At 46.7% G+C, this 21802-nt stretch overlaps 2 protein-coding genes across 2 annotated transcripts; one reads left to right on the forward strand and one right to left on the reverse strand.

Moving 5' to 3' along the window:
• The first annotated feature begins 9921 nt into the window (after nucleotides 1-9921).
• On the forward strand, nucleotides 9922-14049 carry LOC103700768 (disease resistance protein RGA2-like). Its single transcript, XM_008782635.3, has 2 exons — nucleotides 9922-13401; nucleotides 13493-14049. Exon 1 carries the CDS (start codon nucleotides 10119-10121, stop codon nucleotides 13359-13361), a length of 3243 nt encoding a protein of 1080 aa, XP_008780857.3. The 5' UTR covers nucleotides 9922-10118; the 3' UTR covers nucleotides 13362-13401; nucleotides 13493-14049.
• A 2219-nt stretch (nucleotides 14050-16268) lies between these two features.
• On the reverse strand, nucleotides 16269-21399 carry LOC103699185 (YTH domain-containing protein ECT4-like). The gene is made up of 9 exons (XM_039129441.2): nucleotides 21060-21399; nucleotides 20248-20324; nucleotides 20006-20150; nucleotides 19600-19676; nucleotides 18620-19204; nucleotides 17688-18269; nucleotides 17388-17600; nucleotides 17161-17304; nucleotides 16269-16949 (listed from the first exon to the last, which is right to left on the reverse strand). The coding sequence occupies exons 1-9, from the start codon at nucleotides 21085-21087 to the stop codon at nucleotides 16698-16700; spliced, it is 2103 nt and encodes a 700-aa protein (XP_038985369.2). The 5' UTR covers nucleotides 21088-21399; the 3' UTR covers nucleotides 16269-16697.
• Nucleotides 21400-21802: the final 403 nt, after the last annotated feature.

Below are 21802 nucleotides of genomic sequence, written 5' to 3' on the forward strand. Positions count from 1 at the left end.
TGGCCGTCCCTGCCGAGGCCCGCCCGATCATGTTGATGGTGCCGGCGATGGGCCTGTTGTCGCGCGGATTTTCGGTTGGTGCGACATTCTCCGCCGGCCTCCTTTCCTCAGGTCGGTTCCTCACGAACCGGTTGAGTACTCCCCGTCGGATGAGCGCTTCTATCTCATCCCGGAGTTGGTAGCAGTCCTCCGTGTCGTGCCCACGATCTCGGTGGAAGCGGCAATACTTCCTGGGATTCCGGGGGAATCCGGTGTCTCACATAGGAGGCGGGGGTCGGAAGAAGTCCCGACCCTCGATTTCCATCAGGATTTCGGCCCGGGGAGCGTTGACGGGTGTGTAGTTCTCGTACTTTCCCGGGTACGTCCGAGGCCGTGGTGGGGACCTCGGCCGAGGAGGGGTCCTTTGCTGAGATCGCCTCTGCTGTCGGGGCGGACTTCTCAGCCTGGGGAGGTTCTTCTCTCGGCGGGGGGATCGGCTCCTTTGTCGGCCGCGCTCCTCGCGGCGTTTCTTCTGCTTCTTGGAGGCGGGCTCAATTACCCCCCGCCTGGATGCAACTGCCTCCTCGGCCTTGGCATACTTCCGGGCTCGGGCCAACATTTCAGTGAAGTCGGCCGGGAAGCTCTTCTCGATGGAGAAGAGGAATCGGTAGGAGCGAACCCCAGTCTTCAGAGCCGACATAGCCATCGACTGGTCCAGCTCGCGAACCTCCCATGTGGCGGCGGTGAAGCGGTCCATGTACTCCTTGAGGGGCTCCCCCTCTTTCTGTTTGATGTCGAGGAGGGAGTCTGACGTTCGTCGCTGGCGCCGGCTGGCAGCGAAGTTGGTGGCGAACTGCCTGCCGAGCTGCTCAAAAGAGGACACCGTATTCGGCTTCAGCCCAGAAAACCAAAGCCGAGCGGTCCCTCGGAGGGTCGCTGGGAAGGCCTTGCAGAGCATGGCCTCCGAGGACCCTTGTAGGGCCATGAGGGCCCGATAGCTCTCCAGGTGGTCGAGAGGGTCGGTCGTCCCGCTGTAGGGTTCCACCTGAGGCATTTTGAACCTCGCGAGAACCGGCCCATCCTCGATCTGGCGGGAGAAGGGGGACTTGGTGGTGAACTCAAAGTCTCCCTCTTGTCTTGCCTTCTTGCTGTGGAGCGCTGCAATCTGACGCTCCAGATGCTCAACTTTCCGGTCGAGCTCCCCCATTCGTGGGATTGTCGCTGTGGTTTGCGCCGGCTCACGGTGATCTGGGGCTGACTCTGCCTCAGAAAGTTGGGGCCTCTGATCAAAACCTTCTCCCGGTTATTCCTTCCGGGGAGAAGCTCGTTCTCCGTTATTGGCTCTAGAAGAGCCATGCAAGTTTTGGCTTGGGAAAACCGGGCCGTTGGGGAGACACTCCGGCGGGGCCTGAGCTCGTGGGGGGAGCATAGGCAAAGCTTCCTCGCGCCGCAAACTCTGAACGGCGGCGGCCAGGGCCTGGACTTGCTGTACCAAGGCGTCGAACTGTTCCGGCTGGACCAGAGGAACTGGGTCAGCCGGAGTTGGAGAATTCTGGACAGAGTGTCCAGGGCTTTGCGGGGGACGCCGGGAGATGTTAGAGGCTCCCTTACTTCTCAACTTCATGACTGCTACTCGGGCCCTTCCTCTAGCGCCAACTGTTGCTGGAAATTGGACCCGGGGGCAGTCTTCGGTCGAGGAGAGGGAGCGGCGATGAGTTCTCACGGTGGGGCGGCGGTCCGTCGGCGAGCGGCGTCCTCCGTCTGGGGCAGTCGGGGAGAAGGGGCGGCAGGTCCTCCTGGCGAAGTGGCGAACCGTCAGTTGGCGGCGTCCTCCGTTCGGGTGCCTGCACACAAACCGGTGGCCGGGTTTTCCGGCGCCGGCCCTCCGACGCTCAAGTCAGGGAGGGGGCAAATAGTGTAGAAAGGGAGATAAATAATGTCTGTAGAGTGTATCAATCTTCCAACCCCCTCCTGAGAGGCCAAGGCTCCCTTTTATAGGCGGGGGTCGGTTTACCTGCGATGTAACAGGGCGAGGCCGTAGTACGGCTCGGCATGTTGTTCAGGTCGGCGCATGGTCAGGCGAATCATTGCTCTGATGTCGGCGGTGAGGGCGTCGTATAACCAGAACTAGCACGCTGTCAGACGAATTATTGCATTGGTGTCGGAGGTATGGCCGAGATCGGAGACTTATCATAGTTGACTAGACTCTGCTGGGCTGATTTGCCGTGGAGAGCTGAGAGTCCGTAGATGACAGGAGCCATGCGCATTTATGGTGGAGTAAGGCGGAGATCCGCATTTATTATGGAGTAAGCCGGAGATCCGCATTTATTGTGGAGTAAGCCGGAGATCCGCATTTATTGTGGAGTAAGCCGGAGATCCGCATTTATTGTGGAGTAAGCCGGAGATCCGCATTTATTATGGAGTAAGCCGGAGGGTTACAGCGACCATGCGCAATAAATGTCAGGGTACGGTCCTCGGCCGGACCTCTGAGGCGCACGGCCGTAGTAGGTGGCTGACAAGAGTAGACCTCGAACATCGGGGTTTTTCTTAGGTCGGAGGTCTCGAGGTCGGGCGTTCCGAAGTCGGACGCCGACTTCGGCCGTCTGGGGTCGGAAGTTGTACGGCTTCTTAGGGGTATTTATGTCATTTTGGGAAAAAATCTTATTCCCCCCAACAACATCAAATCTAACCCCAAGGTAACTCTGGCTTCATGTTTTCAGGAGGCTACATATGAAGACTGGCTTTATTATTGTTGGGGGGAAAAATAGACCACCCCACACGTACAATTAAAGCACCCAAATCTGACAACAAGCCTGAGCTCACCATACAGGCCGAGCTCATCATGCAGGCCGAGCTCAGAGAGCCGAGCCGAGCTCATCATGCAGGCCGAGCTCAGAAGCTGCCGAGCTCATCCAGGCTGCCGAGCTCAGAAGGCTAAGGCCCAGAAGGCCGAGCACAGAAGCTGCCGAGCTCATCCAGGCCGAGCTCATCTAGGCCGCCGAGCACAGAAGGCTACCGAGCTCATCCAGGCTGCCGAGCTCAGAAGGCTAAGGCCCAGAAGGCCGAGCACAGAAGCTGCCGAGCTCATCCAGGCCGAGCTCATCTAGGCCGCCGAGCACAGAAGGCTGCCGAGCTCATCCAGGCTGCCGAGCTCAGAAGGCTAAGGCCCAGAAGGCCGAGCACAGAAGCTGCCGAGCTCATCCAGGCCGAGCTCATCTAGGCCGCCGAGCACAGAAGGCTGCCGAGCTCATCCAGGCTGCCGAGCTCAGAAGACTAAAGCCAGAAGGCCGAGCACAGCAGGCCGAGCCGAGCTCAGAAGGCCGAGCCGAGCTCATGCAAGCCGAGCTCATCCATGTTGCCGAGCACAGAAGGCCGAACCAGAAGGCTGCCGAGCACAGAAGGCTGCCGAGCTCAGAAGGCCGAGCATAGCAGGCCGAGCACAGAAGGCCGAGCACAGCAGGCCGAGACCAAAAGGCTGAGCTGACCTCAAAAGGCCGACCTCGTCGTCTATATGCTGCGGCCATCCCCTGCAGCAGCCTCACCGCACCATGCTTTACTTGCCGGCCACGCCACGACATATTAATCAGGAACCATACCCTGCTACGACTGTCAACGCCTCACCATTCCCAAGAATGTACTGCACTGCGCGCCACAAGCAAGCTCTGGCTACACGCCATCTCCTCCCATGATGGAAACGGGCCATCCACGGCAACTCATTACTTCACACGCCCACGTCCAATCGTGACGGTAACCCATTAATTCGTCTAGTCACATCACAGGTAACCCTGCCACTCTTCCTATAAAAGGGGAGCTTCTCCCTCTAAAAAGGGGGCTGGAGGTTTCTTCCTCCCAAGGGAGGCTTCGGACTTGGAAATAAAGTCCCTCTCCTTCTCCAAAATTAAGCCCCCCTCTGACTTAAGCATCGGAGGGCCGGCGCCGGAAACCCCGGCCACCGGCTTTTTGCAGGCCCCCCACGGAGGACGCCGCTCACCGACGGATCGCCGCCCGCCAGTGTTCGCCGGAGCTCCTCCTCCTCCTCGGTTCGCGGCCGCCCCCGGGTCCAATTTCCAGCAACAGTTGGCGCTAGAGGAAGGGCCCGAGTTGTGGCCATGAAACTAAGGAGCAGAGGAGTCTCTGATACCTCCCGGCATCATGCTCCAAGCCCCGGGCGCTCAGTCCAGAATCCACCACCAAGACCTCCGGCAGATCAAGCTCCACAAGTCCAACCCGAGCACTTCGACGCGCTAGTGCAGCAAGTCCAAGCGCTAGCCATTGCAGCCCAAAGCCTGCAACAAGTGGAGGCTCCTCCTGTGCCGCCTCCACGGGTTCATGTTAAGCAGAGGAAGAAACTTTCTCCCGAGCTATCTCGAATCAGGCATGGCTCCCGCTACAACGACGTACGTGGGGGCAACTAGTGAGAAGTAGTAGCCAAAGTCTCACATCAACGAGTTGGAGGGAAAGAGAAATAAAAGCTGAGGTCTGGAGAAGGAGAGTTATGTACTCCCTCCTCATGGGTGTAAGTCCTTACGACGGCGCTCGTGACGTTGCTCTCCTTCAGAGCGTCGCCATCACCGAAGCCCCGGCCGTGCACAGACGGCTGCCGAGCTCATCCAGGCCGAGCTCATGCAGGCCGAGCCGAGCTCAGAAGGCCGAGCTCGTCATCCACATGCTGCAGCCACGACCTGCAGCAGTCTCATCCAGGCCGAGCTCAGAAGGCCGAAACCAGAAGGCTGCTGAGCTCATAAGCGCGAGCTCAGAAGCCCGAGCGCAGAACACCCCTCCCAGACAATCGAGCCAAAAAAGGCCGGTGCTGAGCCAAGTCCTGAGGGACTTCGAAGCTCGAGAGCCATCAAAATATCTCAAAAAGGTACAGGATGCCACTTTGGCTTCAAATAATTTCAATATTTCATCTATTTTCAGGTCGGAGAATCCAAAAAACGACCTACGGGTATCCCTATCTCCAACGTCGCCCCGCTCCGAATAAGGGCGCACGGTCGCCAACGAAATCCATCTCCTGTATGTATCTCCAATGATGCCCCGACTAAGTTCGGGATGCCCCGAGTGTCGACAGTGCGTGCCCAGACCCCTCGACACTTCGGGAAGACGGGGTAGTACCTTCGCGGCCCTCCGTGGCGCTCAACACCAACAACGGGGTAGTACCTTCGCGGCCCCCCGTAGCGCCTCCTCGACTAAGGTCGAGATGCCCCGAGTGTCGACAGTGCGTGCCCAGACCCCTCGACACTTCGGAAAGACGGGGTAGTACCTTCGCGGCCCTCCGTGGCGCTCAACACCAACAACGGGGTAGTACCTTCGCGGCCCCCCGTAGCGCCTCCTCGACTAAGGTCGAGATGCCCCGAGTGTCGACAGTGCGTGCCCAGACCCCTCGACACTTCGGGAAGACGGGGTAGTACCTTCGCGGCCCTCCATGGCGCTCAACACCAACAACAGGATAGTACCTTCGCGGCCTCCCGTAGCGCCTCCTCGACTAAGGTCGAGATGCCCTGACGAGTTGACAGTGAGCCCGAGCTCCCTCGACCTCGGGATGACGGGGTAGTACCTTCGCGGCCCCCCGAAACGTTCGTGATTGACAACAAAGCACCCTCAAAATGTTCGTGGATAACAACAAAGCAACGCCCACACAGATCTCCAATGCTGGGAGAAGTGCGACGCGGAAGATCTGCCGCGTCGTCTCGACGTTCTCGAGAGCTGAGTCGACCACAAGCCAAAGAAGGCTGCTGAGTCGACCTGAAGCGTTTGACTCCAACTGCATGAGAGGTACACCCTACTTGGCACGCACATCTCCATATATATTTGGCTATATCACAGGATGATCAACGACTGGACTACTTCCTTCGTCCGAGCCAAAAAGCAGCTCGAACTCGAAAGTCGGGGGGTAGTGTTGGGGGGAAAAATAGACCACCCCACACGTACAATTAAAGCACCCAAATCTGACAACAAGCCTGAGCTCACCATACAGGCCGAGCTCATCATGCAAGCCGAGCTCAGAGAGCCGCGCCGAGCTCATCATGCAGGCCGAGCTCAGAAGCTGCCGAGCTCATCCAGGCCGAGCTCATCCAGGCTGCCGAGCTCAGAAGGCTAAGGCCCAGAAGGCCGAGCACAGAAGCTGCCGAGCTCATCCAGGCCGAGCTCATTTAGGCCGCCGAGCACAGAAGGCTACCGAGCTCATCCAGGCTGCCGAGCTCAGAAGGCTAAGGCCCAGAAGGCCGAGCACAGAAGCTGCCGAGCTCATCCAGGCCGAGCTCATCTAGGCCGCCGAGCACAGAAGGCTGCTGAGCTCATCCAGGCTGCCGAGCTCAGAAGGCTAAGGCCCAGAAGGCCGAGCACAGAAGCTGCCGAGCTCATCCAGGCCGAGCTCATCTAGGCCGCCGAGCACAGAAGGCTACCGAGCTCATCCAGGCTGCCGAGCTCAGAAGGCTAAGGCCCAGAAGGCCGAGCACAGAAGCTGCCGAGCTCATCCAGGCCGAGCTCATCTAGGCCGCCGAGCACAGAAGGCTGCCGAGCTCATCCAGGCTGCCGAGCTCAGAAGACTAAGGCCAGAAGGCCGAGCACAGCAGGCCGAGCCGAGCTCAGAAGGCCGAGCCGAGCTCATGCAAGCCGAGCTCATCCATGTTGCCGAGCACAGAAGGCCGAACCAGAAGGCTGCCGAGCACAGAAGGCTGCCGAGCTCAGAAGGCCGAGCATAGCAGGCCGAGCACAGAAGGCCGAGCACAGCAGGCCGAGACCAAAAGGCTGAGCTGACCTCAGAAGGCCGACCTCGTCGTCTATATGCTGCGGCCATCCCCTGCAGCAGCCTCACCGCACCATGCTTTACTTGCCGGCCACGCCACGACATATTAATCAGGAACCATACCCTGCTACGACTGTCAACGCCTCACCATTCCCAAGAATGTACTGCACTGCGCGCCACAAGCAAGCTCTGGCTACACGCCATCTCCTCCCATGATGGAAACGGGCCATCCACGGCAACTCATTACTTCACACGCCCACGTCCAATCGTGACGGTAACCCATTAATTCGTCTAGTCACATCACAGGTAACCCTGCCACTCTCCCTATAAAAGGGGAGCTTCTCCCTCTAAAAAGGGGGCTGGAGGTTTCTTCCTCCCAAGGGAGGCTTCGGACTTGGAAATACAGTCCCTCTCCTTCTCCAAAATTAAGCCCCCCTCTGACTTAAGCATCGGAGGGCCGGCGCCGGAAACTCCGGCCACCGGCTTTTTGCAGGCCCCCCACGGAGGACGCCGCTCACCGACGGATCGCCGCCCGCCAGTGTTCGCCGGAGCTCCTCCTCCTCCTCGGTTCGCGGCCGCCCCCGGGTCCAATTTCCAGCAACAATTATGAATACATTAGCAAGCAAAGGATTTGTTTTGCTCGTTAACGCAGTTATCAAATTAGTTAACAGTCTATGGCTTAATTTCATTCCATTATAGAATCATAAAGGCTTCCTCTGAGATACCATGGCCATCAAGTATTCATTCATGGTGCATTAATCCTGTTCTAACCTACCTGTAATTTGATAACAAGGAACACCCTCTCAGCCTCATGTGAATCCTGCTAATTTTCCAAGAACAGCATGGAAAGGACATTATGCACAAAATATTTGTTTGATTCAAATTTCTTTGTGTAGCAGACCTTTGAAAAATTAATCTTCAATTGAGAGTTACTGAAGGCTTTCTTCTTGGCTTTCTGTAAACATTCAAGTATACTTCAAGCAACTAATTAGTAAACTTTTTGCTCAAATATTTTGCATCATTAAAATCAAACTTTAATGGTCAACAATATTAAATTGGAGCTACTTCAACTTAGTATAATTATTTTTTAGAAAAGAAAAATACAATAACATCCTTTCCTCGAGATACACTTTAATCTCAATTTTAAAACCTTCAGTTAATACCTTTGATTAATTTTACTATGCCAATATAACGGGATCGGGCCATCTATCTCCATTAAAAGAATAATAAATATTAATTATTATGGATCATCATATAATAAGTTAAAAATTTTACCATTTTCAAAGTGCCCTTTCCTCCCTAATTATGCAAAGAGGACTCCATTGACGACCTCATGGACCACAACTATGTGTGATGATTTTGTGGGCTCTAGGCACAAGCTATGAGGACAAGCTATCTTCCATTTCTATAACATCCAACAGTCAGTAGTTTAACATGCATCGGCTTCGTTAAAACCACGTTACCTTGTCCAAAGATCATGCATGCTTGAAGGCCACCCTGTTAGTCTTAATTGAATTTTGATGGCGTTTTACAAACTATGGGCAAAGCAGCATTTGGTAAATAAATGAGGAATAGATAGATTTCTCCCTTGAGCCACATACAACACAACCTTGACTTACTTGCCAGTCTTTCGTAGCCAAGACTTCGCTAGTGTGGAGTTTGTTATGCAAGGCAAGCCAAAGAAATACCTCGACCTTTTATGGGATAGCAGCCTTTCAGATGAGTTTATAATATAGCCAAATGAGACTGCCATTGTTGACAAACTTATGATAGGAATCAACTACAAAGACGCGATTTTGAGTGAGCTTCCGTGAATGTTGTTAATGAAAATAGTACATTTATCAAATATAAATTTTATCATACCATTTAGTGTTTTACCACCTACTTATGTGTATATTTTAAGAAAAAGTATAAATATTTTTATGTGCTCTCAAATAGCTATGAAAACTCCTAAAACGAAGGATTAATCAACACTTTGGAGCTAGCATCCATACGAACCTAGCCCCTGCCAGCTAGTATAAAACTGGCGTACGAATCATAATACTTTATTGATTAGAAAATATGATTCTTTCTTGGGTACAAAGTGACTTGAGCATAAATATTGATAAACAATATTTTGACCTATGATGTGACTAAATGGCACAGAATGATTTATGAATTTATTTACAATATAAACTTGAAACCATATTTATGAAATATTGATAATTTGTGTATGCATGATTGATTTTGTGACTTGCTTTATCATATTGTACTATAAAATACTTTATTTTGAGATAATTGTTATTGTTTGTAAATAATGCATTATTTATGTAAAAACTTATGCTTGATCCCGTAAGGTGGTGTAAGTTTTATTTACTAAGCTAGTTTATTTACTAGGCAAAAGTTATCTTCTAAATATTAATATTTCTACAAATAGTGAAATAAGTTTCTAACCAATCTAGCCATAATTGCCAAAATCCTATAAAGAGAGCTTGACCATCTTGGTGCACCCAAAATATAGACACATAGCATTTCATTTATATTATTAAATAAACTTGCCATTATTAGCGCCCCTAACATATTTAATCTATATTTCATCTATTTAGGCTATCCATGAACAAAAGCAATTTGAAAAATTTTTTCTTTTACGTATAAACTTAGCATCATGAAAAAAGTTGAACTATTATCACAAAAAATAAGCAGACAAACATACAAACACATAAAGAACTTTGCAAGTTTTTTATTATATTTTTGCGACACAAATATTTAATATACCTGCTACACTTAGAATGAGAAATAATAAACTTTGTTACCTAACCCTTCCCTAAAGATTGATTCTGCTTCCAATTCTCAGATTTTAAAATATTTGACATTAAAATTTGTTCCTATATTTATTTCTTTTTTAATTCCAATTTATGTTCCTCGATTTGAAGCTCCGAGCTGGATGTCGATGACAAATGTGCTAAAAGAGTCCCTCCTTTGATCCACGTACCAATAAAACTTGTTACTTGGGGGGGTGGAATTCTGGTTTCTCTTGAATCAGAAATTAGTTCTTTCATATTTTATTAGATCTGTGACGGAAAAACATGCCAATTAGATTACTTGGACTGCGATATAATTTTGATTGGGGTTGGTGAAGTGTCCATATCTCGGTTTCTGTTTTCTTGAAAAGAAAAAAAAAAAAAAAAAAGATTCCCCAGCTCCCACTAGGCCTTGTCCCCCTCCATTATTGATGCAAAAAGATATCTAGGCCCTGTCCTCCCTCGATTATTGGTTCAAGACTCTCTCATCTCAAGACTCTTCTTCATCAGTGCTTGGTGTGGTCAACTTGGAAACCCCCAAGCATCCTCCGCTCGCCAAGCCCTCACCGATTACAATCTCTTGCTCAAATCTATCCTTGAAGCGTTCCGCGATGGCAGAAGCAGCAGCAATGGCAGTTGCCTCTCCTGTTCTGGAAGTCGTGATCGAGAAGCTGGGTTCTAGATTTTGGGAAGAGCTGGGATTGGCGCAGAGCGTCAACTCTGACATTGAGAGGCTGCAGAGCGTGCTGTCGACGATCGGCGATGTACTCGATGATGCCGAGAGGAGATCCATCCGCGACAAAGCTCTGAATGGTTGGCTGAGGAAGCTCAAGGATGCAGCTTTCGATGCCGACGACGTGGTGGATGAGTTCCGGTACGAAGCGCTGCCGCGACGGATGGAGAGACGTACCCAGCTGATCGGAAAGGTAAGCGACTTCTTCTCTCCTGACAACCAAATTGCTTTTCGCTATAAGATGGCTCACAAGATAAAAAAGATCAATAAGAGATTGGGCGAGATCGCGGAAGAGAGGTCAAAATTCCATCTGGCAGAGGGATCCACCTCAAGAAGGACTCTCGATCGAGAGACCTTCTCATATGTGATTGAGTCCGATGTTTATGGACGAGGTGAAGACAAAGAAAAGATCGTAAATTTCTTGGTCGGTGCAGATGATAGGAGTGATGTCTCGGTGCTTCCAATAGTTGGGTTGGGCGGAGTTGGGAAGACCACACTTGCCCAGCTAGCTTATAATGCTCAGGGGATAAAAGAGCACTTTGATCTTACATCGTGGGTATGTGTTTCTGATGATTTTAGCATCAAGGCAATTATTAAAAATATTATTGGGTGTGAAGCCTCAAACTTGGAAGCTGCTCAACGTGAACTCCAGACGAAACTGGGTGGGAGGAGATTCTTGCTTGTTCTGGACGATGTCTGGAACGAGGTTGAAGCAGAGTGGGAGAGACTGAAGACCTTACTGAGATGTGGCCGGCAAGGAAGCAAGATCATAACTACAACACGAAGCCATGTGGTTGCCAGGATCATGGGAACGGTGGCTCCGCATAATTTGCAAGGCTTGACATCCGCTGACTGCTGGACTCTGTTCAAGCAGAGAGCATTTGGGCCAGGAAGAGAAGAAGAGACTCCAAGGTTGGTTGAAATTGGAAAGGAGATCGTTGAAAAATGTGGGGGCTTGCCCTTGGCTGCAAAGGCTCTCGGAAGTCTAATGAGCTCTAGAAGAGGGGAGAAGGAGTGGTTGCAAGTCAGAGATAGCGAACTATGGAGATTGCCTGTAAACGAGAATAGTATATTACCAGCACTACAGTTGAGTTATGATCATTTGCCTTCTGATTTAAAGCAGTGTTTTGCTTATTGTTCGATATTTCCAAAAGATTATAGAATTGAAAGGGAGAAACTGATTCGGCTGTGGATTGCCGAAGGTTTCATCCAAACATCGGACGGTGATATGCTTGAAGAGGAAGTTGGCAACCGATACTTCAATAGCTTGTTGTGGAGATCCTTTTTTCAGGATGCGATAAAAGATTTCAGTAACAACATAATTATATGCAAGATGCATGACTTGGTGCATGATCTTGCGTGTTCTATCGCAGGAGATGAGTCCTCGATCACGAAGGTGGGCATGAAGACAAGAATTCCACATGGATGTCGGTATTCATCATTTCTTTGTGAGTATAACATGTCGTCGACGACTTTAAAGGCTGATTTTGAAGCAAACAAACTGAGATCACTTATTTCATTGAATAGGATGAGGTTTGATATTCATCAAGAATTTACCATCTATGCGATGTCATCCCTTACTCATCTCCGTGCATTAGATCTATCTCGAGCTGGCATCAAAGAGTTGCCCTGCACAATCAGCAAGTTAAAACATCTTAAGCTCCTTGATTTGTCGGGGACTTCTATTGAAGCTTTACCTGGCTCGATTACCGGCCTTCACAACTTGCGGACTTTGAACCTCGATTATTGTGATGCACTAAAAAGTTTGCCCGAGGGAATGAGTAATATGAGCAGCCTCAGAAACCTAGACATCCATGGATGTAGCAGATTGATTTGCATGCCCCGTTGGTTGGGCCGGTTGACTAACCTCCAAACAATGCACATGTTTATCGCGGGCAAAGAGCGTGGACGTACTATTTCTGAGTTGGAGCACCTAAATTTGATCAGTGGTTACCTAAAAATCACGAACCTTGACAATGTGCAGGATCCATTGGAAGCCACGAAAGCAGACCTGGCATCGAAGACAAACCTGCAATCATTGGGTCTGATGTGGAACAATCACTCATATATGGAATCGGCAGCATCCCCCATGTCAGAGGTGGAGGAAGTATTTGAGAGTCTCCAGCCTCACTCTAATCTGAAGAAGCTAGTTATTTATAGGTATCCAGGTATGAAGTTCCCAACTTGGATGGCATCTTCACCAATCCACAATCTAGTTAGGATCAAGCTGAAAGATCTCCAGAGATGTGAGTATCTTCCAGCGCTTGGTCACCTGCCTCTTCTTGAAAGACTCGATATAGAACGAATGCCTGCTGTAAGGAGAATCGGAGTGGATTTTTATGGGGATGGAGGTATATTTCCCTCGTTACGAGACCTCTATATGAACGAGATGCGTAATTTGGAGGAATGGTCTGCAGAGGGAACGGCAGCAGGAAAATCGTTGGTGATGGCATTCCCTTGCCTTGAAGAGTTTAATCTAGTCGGATGCCCCAAATTGAGGGTAGCACCACGTGTCCCACCGTCAGTCGTGAATGTTAGTATCGAGGGTGATCGGCTATTATTAGCAGTGAGCAGAGGAGGGTTGTGCAGACTGAAAAGTCTCACTATTCATAACTGTGAAGCACTATCATCGCCGTTCCGGTGGGATTGGATGCAGAATCTCACTGCTCTTACTTGGTTGATAATCAGTGACGATAAGCTGATGTGTTTGCCCGAGGGCATTTTGCAGCTGCGCATGCCCTCCCTCCAAGTGTTTGAATTGTTGTGCAGGAACCTAAAGTCCATATCGGGGGAAGAAAGGGATAAGCAACAGCAGCCTCCCACCTTCTTCATGACCATCCAACTGTTGGAATTATATTCCACCAAGAATTTGACCGCTCTGCCGGAGTGGCTAGGGAGCCTCACAGCGCTTCAGAACCTGCTGATCTCGGACTGCCCCCAGCTGCTGGCGAGGCGATGCGAGAGGGAGAGAGGCGAGGACTGGCCCAAGATCGCTCACATCCCATGGATCGACATCTCGCCAGCCAAAGCAACGGAAGAAGACAGAGAAGAAAATAGCCAAAGATCTATTACTTCATTAATCAGAAAGTTAAGATTAACGAGCTGCACGGGCCATGGCTGATGTGGCAATAGCACCATCCCGTGAAATGTTACCTCTGTTGGTGCGTCTTCTTTTCCTTTTCTGTCCATCTGTACCTTTTCTTTATTATGTTTCTTCTGCTAGGCTCTGACACATGGTTCGGTGGTGGACAGCGAGAAATTGGGGCAGCAGTTTGCTCGATGCAGGCCAAGGATGGATTCCAGGAGTATCAGCTCTCCGGCTCGCTGGTTTTTACTGCTGCAGCATTTTCAGATGACTGCTTTTGCCTCATTGTTAAGATCTTCGACTCCTCTGGAGAACATCAAATCCTCTGTTCTCCAATGTCACTGTCCCCCTCAGGGGGATCAAAAATCTTCAGCAAATCTCCAAGCCCTGCCCTGGACACCACGTTTAAAGACCATGGCTATGTTTCGGTCGTCCCAGCACATCCAAGTGCGTCCACTCTGTTGCAGCGGTGTTGCTGAGTACATCCAATGCCTGATGGTTTCATGCTCCCTACATTCTGCGGTCTGTGGAGTACTTTTCATCATCCCTCAGCTTCTTATGTGCACGCAGTGCTTTATGTATTGGAATGAATAGCGGCATATTGATTATTACGTCCTCTGTATGCTTGAAAGTGATAGAGCATAAATAGTTTATAAATACTCTGTAAATTACCATTCTGTGTACCTTTATGTTTATTTTGTTATTTAATGCTGAATTTCTCTTCCTCTGGCTGTACTAGATCAAGGTAATCCAATCAGGAGCACAGGCTAGAAGGTAAATTGATAAGTTTGGTGGGACTATTAGCATATGACACCATGAGTGTGGCAATCTAGGAGACCAAGAATGAACTATCTATAAATGGTGCTGCATTTATTGCTATTGGTGTATAACTAGAAGTTTCTGGCAGTCTAGAAGTTTGAATTGGTTTTATTTTGTTGGTACATTAGTTTGAGGTAATTCCGTGGTACTTTTATAGTTAGTATGAATTTTTATAGTTAGCATGAATTCATTTGTCCTCTCCAAATGTTCCCAGTGTGGTTCTTGGAATTGATTGTGGAGGCACAGGCGGTGGTTTCGGCTTGTACATATGGAGAGGGACTGTGAGAAGAAAGTAGAAAGTTCAATGGATTGTGGAGCAAATGGCTTGCAAGCACTCTAATGGCATTGTGATAATATGGAAGTTTATTTTTTGCTGTGTTACTATAAATTTGAGAAACATTATTTTGTGTGCTATAACTAATAGTGATGACTTGCTAGCACTCTTTTGCATTGTGATAAGGTGGTAATTTGCTTTTCATTATGTTAATCTATTGTTGAGGGAAAAAAAAATATTCGATGTACTATAACTAATAGTGATAGCTTATCTGTAACTTCTGATAAAGTTCTCTCTCCTTTATCCAAAAAAGGGAGAGAAAAAAACTTTTGGCAGAGTTCTGTAATTTAAATAAAATATATGCATTACTTGATAGTTATAAAAATCAGATCAAAGATCGACAAAATCAAGGGTTTAGGTCTCTATGCAGTGGTCCAACTTTTGGATCAACGATCAGACCAGGTTATTACTACAAATATTTAGTGTATGATATGTTCATATAATTTGCAGATAATAGACCTAGTCATCATTCAATTAGTGAACACTAAATGAATAATTAAAGAAAACTAATTTCAAGAATGTAACAGTTCATTGTGTTTGCTTTTTAGAGGGCAAAGCCCGAGGTTCAACTTAGTAAGTTGATGTTGAGGTATGCAAAGAAAACCTATTTTTGCCCTTGGGCTCCATAAGGCTCTACATTTAAACAGCCACTCCAGACCCCATATACTTCCATGAACACTCTTACCCCAACCAACAGCAATCCACTAGATGGATAGATTTACGAGTTCTGATGTTACACCAGCAGTTGGGCTACATGGCCTAGCAATTAATATCATATGAATGATATCATCTGAATGATGTTCCTCAATGCAACCAAGCGTTCTTTCCCACCATTTCCGATCAGATTCACCAATGCTCCTCACAAAATGCCATGCTTTTAGAAAAAATAACAAATGCCATCATCGATAACTTCACTGTTCATAGAATCCCATCATTTCTATATTTGCAATTCTAATTATAAGAACATTATAATTTACCAATTTTTTCCTTCCAACTATTTCTGACAAAACTGAATCACTGTGTAATAAAAGCTTCCAACTGCTACGAAGTCCTGGTTGTTTAATTGTCAAGCAGCAATTAGTGAAATCACATTCCGTCATTTCTAAAGTAACATTGAGAGAGTTAAAGCACTCCTTTGCATGTGCCATAGGAATGATTAATCACCAGTTACCACCTCAACCCACTGAACTTAGAAATGGCAGCCCAACATAACTCACACACTTGACTTGTCTTATCTACACCCTGTAAAATGTCCTAGGCTCTGTTAAACATGGGCTAGAGGCCTGTTCATCTAACAACTTTTACTCAGCCACGTACAACTCCCGGCACTATAGATTAAGAGATACGTACATACAATATGTTATGAATTCAGAACCAAATTTGAGATCTGATGCCTCCAAAAGTTCAGCATGCAGCCTACTTGCAGATGGTTTCTGCTGGTACCAATTTATAAAGAGTTTTTCTACTGATGCATCAAGCCATATTAACTAGGAGCTCTCTCTAGCTCACTGCTCCATAGAGCATAACTTGCTCCATCTAAATTACATCGTCATACAATATGAAATTCGAAACAAGGGGAGTCTTTTTTTGGTTAGTCCAAAAAACTAATTCCATAAGTAACTATAAATCCGCAGCCAAATTTGTGATCTCATACCTCTGGGCTATTCTCGATGGCAGATAGTTTCTTCTGAAACCAACTCGTCAAGTGTCTTGTTCGATGCACGTATTTAAATTGGAGTCATGGAATTGGCAGATGCAAAGCATACTCACAGCTCTCTTCAACTCCTCTATTGCAATACTTTTAACAAGCTTCTTATTCTTAGAGATACAAAGAAAGATTTACAGGAGAAGCAACGGTTTCATAAAAGGAACGACAATTTGAAGTAGAAAACAATCTAATCCAAACCCCAAAACTAAAATTGGCAACAAGAAACTTGTCAGTACACTCTACTCAACACTATAAAACCCCATATTCCTAAACCTAACAACAGTCCAGATGAGAAACCAGCAACTCAACTCAGCATTAAAGGCATTGAGAAAACATGCCCGATCACACGCCAAACGCTATGAAGGCTTTCACAGCCCAAGATCTCAGCACCCCAAATGTAATCTTCTGCAGCCTTAAAATCTGTGTTTCGGATTCCCAGCTATAGCGACATTTATTTGAGCCAACAAAAAAGGTCTTCCAAAACCACTTCTAGAAAGTTCCAATGGCTAACCTAACATCCACTGGCAGCACCATTCGCAATAGCTCGCTTCTCTGTTGCTGGTTTAGCCATCTTCAAGGCATCACCAGCTGCCGCAGCGACACCATTTTTCTCGGATGGCTTCCGCTCCTCACGGCCACCCTGCTGCACATCCTTGCTCAAAATTGTAACAGATTCCAAAGGTTTCTGCAATCTGGGCTTCCCATTAGCAGCATCGTTCTCTTTCTCCCCAGCAACCGCATCAGAAGTTTTTCCATCCCAGGCCTGAAAGCCAAAAAGAGAGAAGAATGAATAAGCCCGATGAAAGGCATAATGGAAGAGTTGTAGCAAATAATACATCTACCAAGCTACAAAATGAGCAAATGAAGACACTGAAACAATGTCTCTGAAACTGGCATGCTTGATATAGCCCAAATGGATACTGTTTCTATAATAAACTGATGCCAACAGGGAACGATAGAAGAGCACAGGATACCTGTTTCTGAAGCTGTTGCTTGGCCTTTTTCTCTTGCATCAATTTCTGGCGGTTCTCATAGAACATGAAATCATCCAAAATGGATGTCTTGCTCGCATGCTCCTTAAAAATCTTGAGCATTTGAAGACCCTGCTCCAGTTTTACCTGCAGCACAAAAAGCAAGAGACAGTAAGTAAAAGCTTTCAATGTAATGATGACATACCATAACGATTCAGAAAGACGCTAACCTCCTGAGTGTCTCGACTGTTTGTCACTGGCTTGTTATCATTGTTCTCTAATGTGATGTGCTTGAGAACACTGTTAGGTACATCCTTGACAATATGCCACTTGACATGGAAGCAACCATTCCACTTGTCTTGCTGCCAGTACTCCACGGTCTTGTTAAAATCAACCGGGCCCACCATTTCCGCAACACCAACAAATTGCCCGCTTGTGTTGACCTGAAAATTTGGGTAAAAATCTGGATGACTAAATCAAGAGCGAAAATAGAAAACAAACTACTCCCTGAAGAATGACATGATACTTACTGAGAAAAACAAGAAGACAGGGCATCCACTAGCTTTCTGCTGAGCTTCCTGGTATCCAGCCTCCAGCTTCTTGTTTCCATTGGGGGTGCTGGCCCAGACATTGTATTTGATGCTCTTATGAATATCATCCTCGCTATATGATTTAATGATGAAGAACTTTCCATCGGTGTATTTCTCAGGGAAGTCAGCACGGTTGTATTGTTCCTTATCTGGTATTACACTAGAATCATCATTCCCAATTGAAGAGAGGTTCTGCCCCCTCGCAGCAATTGTAACAGTAGGTCCAAAAATCTTTTGGTTTTTCAAGTGCCCTGCCCTAGGCCCTCTGTTCAGCTCACTAAAACCGTCTTGGTTCTCATTGCCATAACCATAATATCCATTGCCTCGGCCCCGAGGTTTGTACTTGCTGTCCACAACCAATCCCCAGCGCCCGTTCATCCTAGAATCATAACTATTTGATTCAAAGCCAACACCAGTTCTGAGTGCATTCTGGCCATACAATCGGTTGTTTGTGTACATGCTATTCACGAAACCAGGAGCTGCTGGTCCCATCCCAGATGTCGGTCTTGGGGCATGCATACCCTAGGGATAATAAAGAATGATAATCAATAGGCTAGAAGTGGCACATAAAATAACAATACAACCAAAATAAACCTTTTGCAATATCAAGCAGAATTCATAAGAACATACCATTCAAGCAATTGCAAGGTAAAATGAAAATGAATTTAGAAATTAGATCAACGTCTTCTTGCTGCCTCATATGATAGCTTTTGCTCTGTGGCAAACATTAGGACCAGTGACTCTCACCTGAAATACTTGGTGCTCTGAAGTCAAAAGGCCTAATTAGTTAAATGGAGTTGGCCACAGAACAGTTGCTAACTCAAGCTGGCAGCTTGCAAATAATGCATGATAGGCACTGCCATATAACATACCATAACATGAGGAAGAGGACTGCGATTCTGATTTCTTGCCGAAGGAGTTGTACCATTATGTGATACTGTAGACAACATGGAGCTTGTTGTAGCTGGTCTGTGTTGCCCATTCGAGAAAACAGGTCCCTCAAACCAGGGTACCGGGGACCGCATTACATCAAAACTGAGTCTTGGATCCTTGTAACCAGCAGAAGTCAGTCCCCCTGGCAAAGCTCCTCTACCATGGGAACCATTCGAAGTTAGTGACTGATTTTGGTTGGTTAGCCTTTGAGGTGCTGACCCACTATTTCCATTTGCATTCCCATTGGCAATTCCATTCGAGTTGGCCTTACTTCTATCCACTGGGATGGATGCCTGATCAGCAGCGACCGAAGTCGAAACCCCGTTTTGAGTAGGGGGTTGGTTTGCCGTATGTGGTGCACTGGTAGGAGTTGGTGGTTGGAAAAATGGAGTTGGGTACTGATAATGCTGAGGACCATACGGTTGGCCATCATGCCCAATGGTAGGAACTGGGGAACCAGGAGATGGATATGCACCATAAGGAGCATACCCATATCCATGGTGATACATATCTCCATAGAACCCCTGCCAAGAACCAAAAAGACATTAAGTTAATCCTATCATAAATACACAAAGAATACCTTTTTATTTAAATACTTCTGCTTGTATAGTATTTTGATCTACAAGAAATATCAAGTTACACTGAACATGAGACATGCAATAAAAGCACTGTATCTCCTTGAGCACAATAGTACATAAAATGAAGCAACGTGTAAAAGACATCCACATTGGACAATATATAGAAAAGCAACAAAATAAAAACCACATCATTCCAGCAATTCTCACCTAGATGATCATTCATTTAAATCTCATGTTTGGTGATCTCAAACAACTTAATTCAATTATATCAGAGAACTCCAACTTTTTTTATCCACACTAGTTCAAAGTCAAATATTAATCCAGCAGGTGAGGTAACTTACAGGAGGCATCTCCACTCCATCATGGTTTAAATATCTAGAGTAATCATCCCCCCACTCATTGACAGAACCATCGAAACCTGAAAAATCGAAACTGAAATAAGACATCTCGTAATAATAAAAGGAAAAAGATAATTCCAACAGCACTCAAAGTAAGTTAAGATGTAAAACAAACATCTTAAATAACCCCCCCCCCCCCCCCCCCCTCCTCACACACACACACACACACCAAAAAAAATAAAAAAAACAGAAGATAATACCACAGTTACCAACTAAGGGGATAAAAGCTTCATTATCCACCTCATATAACAACAAAAAAAAATCATACTAATCCACTAAAGACTAACAATAACAATTGACGACCAGAGAAAAAGCCATAAGGCAGAGGGATTTGCAAGCAATTCATTACCTCCATAATAGTAAGGGTATCCATTGGGTAAATAACACATGCTCGGATCCATGAAGTCTGGAAGTAGAGGTGTTAATGACCGCTCTGATGGAATCAGCATGTTTGGGACTTCACCATTGGCAGACCCAAATTGAATAGCAGAAGGCTATTAACCCAAATCCAGGAAAATAATTAACACCAGCCCATCTCTCCCATAAAAGCTGTGCAATCTACAAGAGAACTGGTCAAGGGGAAAAAACTACCTTCTTGGTAGCCTCCACAGCATCATCAGTCTTGACCTGAGAATCCATCGACAACTTTTGCAGCAAATCTGCAGCTTCTGGGACGAACGAATTAAGGAGAAAAAACTAACTATACCAAAAAAAAAAAATTCTATTCTGGACAACAACTAAAAAAAATAGATAAACATTATATCACAACTAAAAAGGAAGCATTAAGAATCTTAATAAAATTTATAGATAACAGAAAAAAGATAAAAGACCATAAAAACTCATTTTGATCGATTGATTTAACCATCAAAAGTACCATCTTAACAACCCTACCTACGAATTTCAATTCAATAAGCCATTTCTGCAAAAATTGATAACCAAAACAGATCAACACGAGCATCAAATCAGCAGAAAAACAAAAAAAAATTAATGAATTTATTCATATCTGTTTGAAGAACTATCTTAAAAGAATATAATCCAAATTGCATATGGAACAGAATTAGGGAAGGCAAAAGTAAAGAAACAGAACTCAGAAGTCTAAAATCTCATCAGAATCATTCCAAAGGCCCAACCAACAAAAGGGAAAACCAAAATCACAAAGAGAACAGCAACCCAAAAGACCCAAACATTCATAAAAGGTCTTCGATGTACGATAAACCCTAACAAAACCCTCAAAATCAACACATCACAAGGAAAAAACGGAACGAAAAAACTCAGCTCCAACGCATCAGAAATCGAAAAACAAGTGATTCCAAGGAAACCGGGGAATCAAACCAATCAAAAATGAAACCAACAACCCTAACCCTAAAACCAGCAGACTTCAATCAAGTAAACGAAAAGGATACGGTCAGCAGTGGGAGCGACGGCTGCCATGGTGAGATCTCGAGGAGGCACGCGTGTTGGGGGAGGTTCCGATGGGATCCGAGCGCGAAATCCTAGGAGAGAGGAGAAAGAGAGATAGAGATAGAGAGAGAGGTGAGGAAGATAAAACCCAGGAGCCGTGGGAGGGAGGAGAGAGAGTGGGGTGGAGTCGCGGGAGAGAAACCCTAGGAGAGAGAAAGTAGGAGGAGGACGAGCGCCGCCAGGGAAGGAATCCAAACGAAGAGGGTTTCCGGCATCGAAAAGCGGTGATTCAAATAGCACCACGGCTCCTCCTTCACCGCCGGATATATTATTTTATTATATATAATATATATATATATATATATATATATATATGTATGTATGTATGTATGTATGTATGTATGTATGTATGTATGGTTCCTTGGCTAAGAGGGCAGAAACCCTAGTCCTCCCTTGACTGTTCGCTACCCTTCCATGGCCCATTGACCCCTTATTGGCCTTAGGATCAAGGTTTAGTGTTCACTTTGACGAGTCAGGGTTTTGATTAGCATGTTTGGACTAGGGTTAGGGTTTTGATTAGCCAATTTGAGCTTTCATATAAAACTAGGGTTCGGACTACATGTGCTTATGATTTGGATCTATGATGCCTGTTGGATCCAACACCAATTATACCATTTCCATTGCAATTTGGGCACTTGGTCATGCTTCGAGATATGTGGTATAGTGCTATCACAAATCTTAAACA

Source organism: Phoenix dactylifera, chromosome 5 (genome assembly GCF_051530095.1).
Source record: "Phoenix dactylifera cultivar Ajwa chromosome 5, Ajwa_hap1_PhDact_Kaust_v1.1, whole genome shotgun sequence".
Classification (NCBI taxonomy): Eukaryota; Viridiplantae; Streptophyta; class Magnoliopsida; order Arecales; family Arecaceae; genus Phoenix; species Phoenix dactylifera.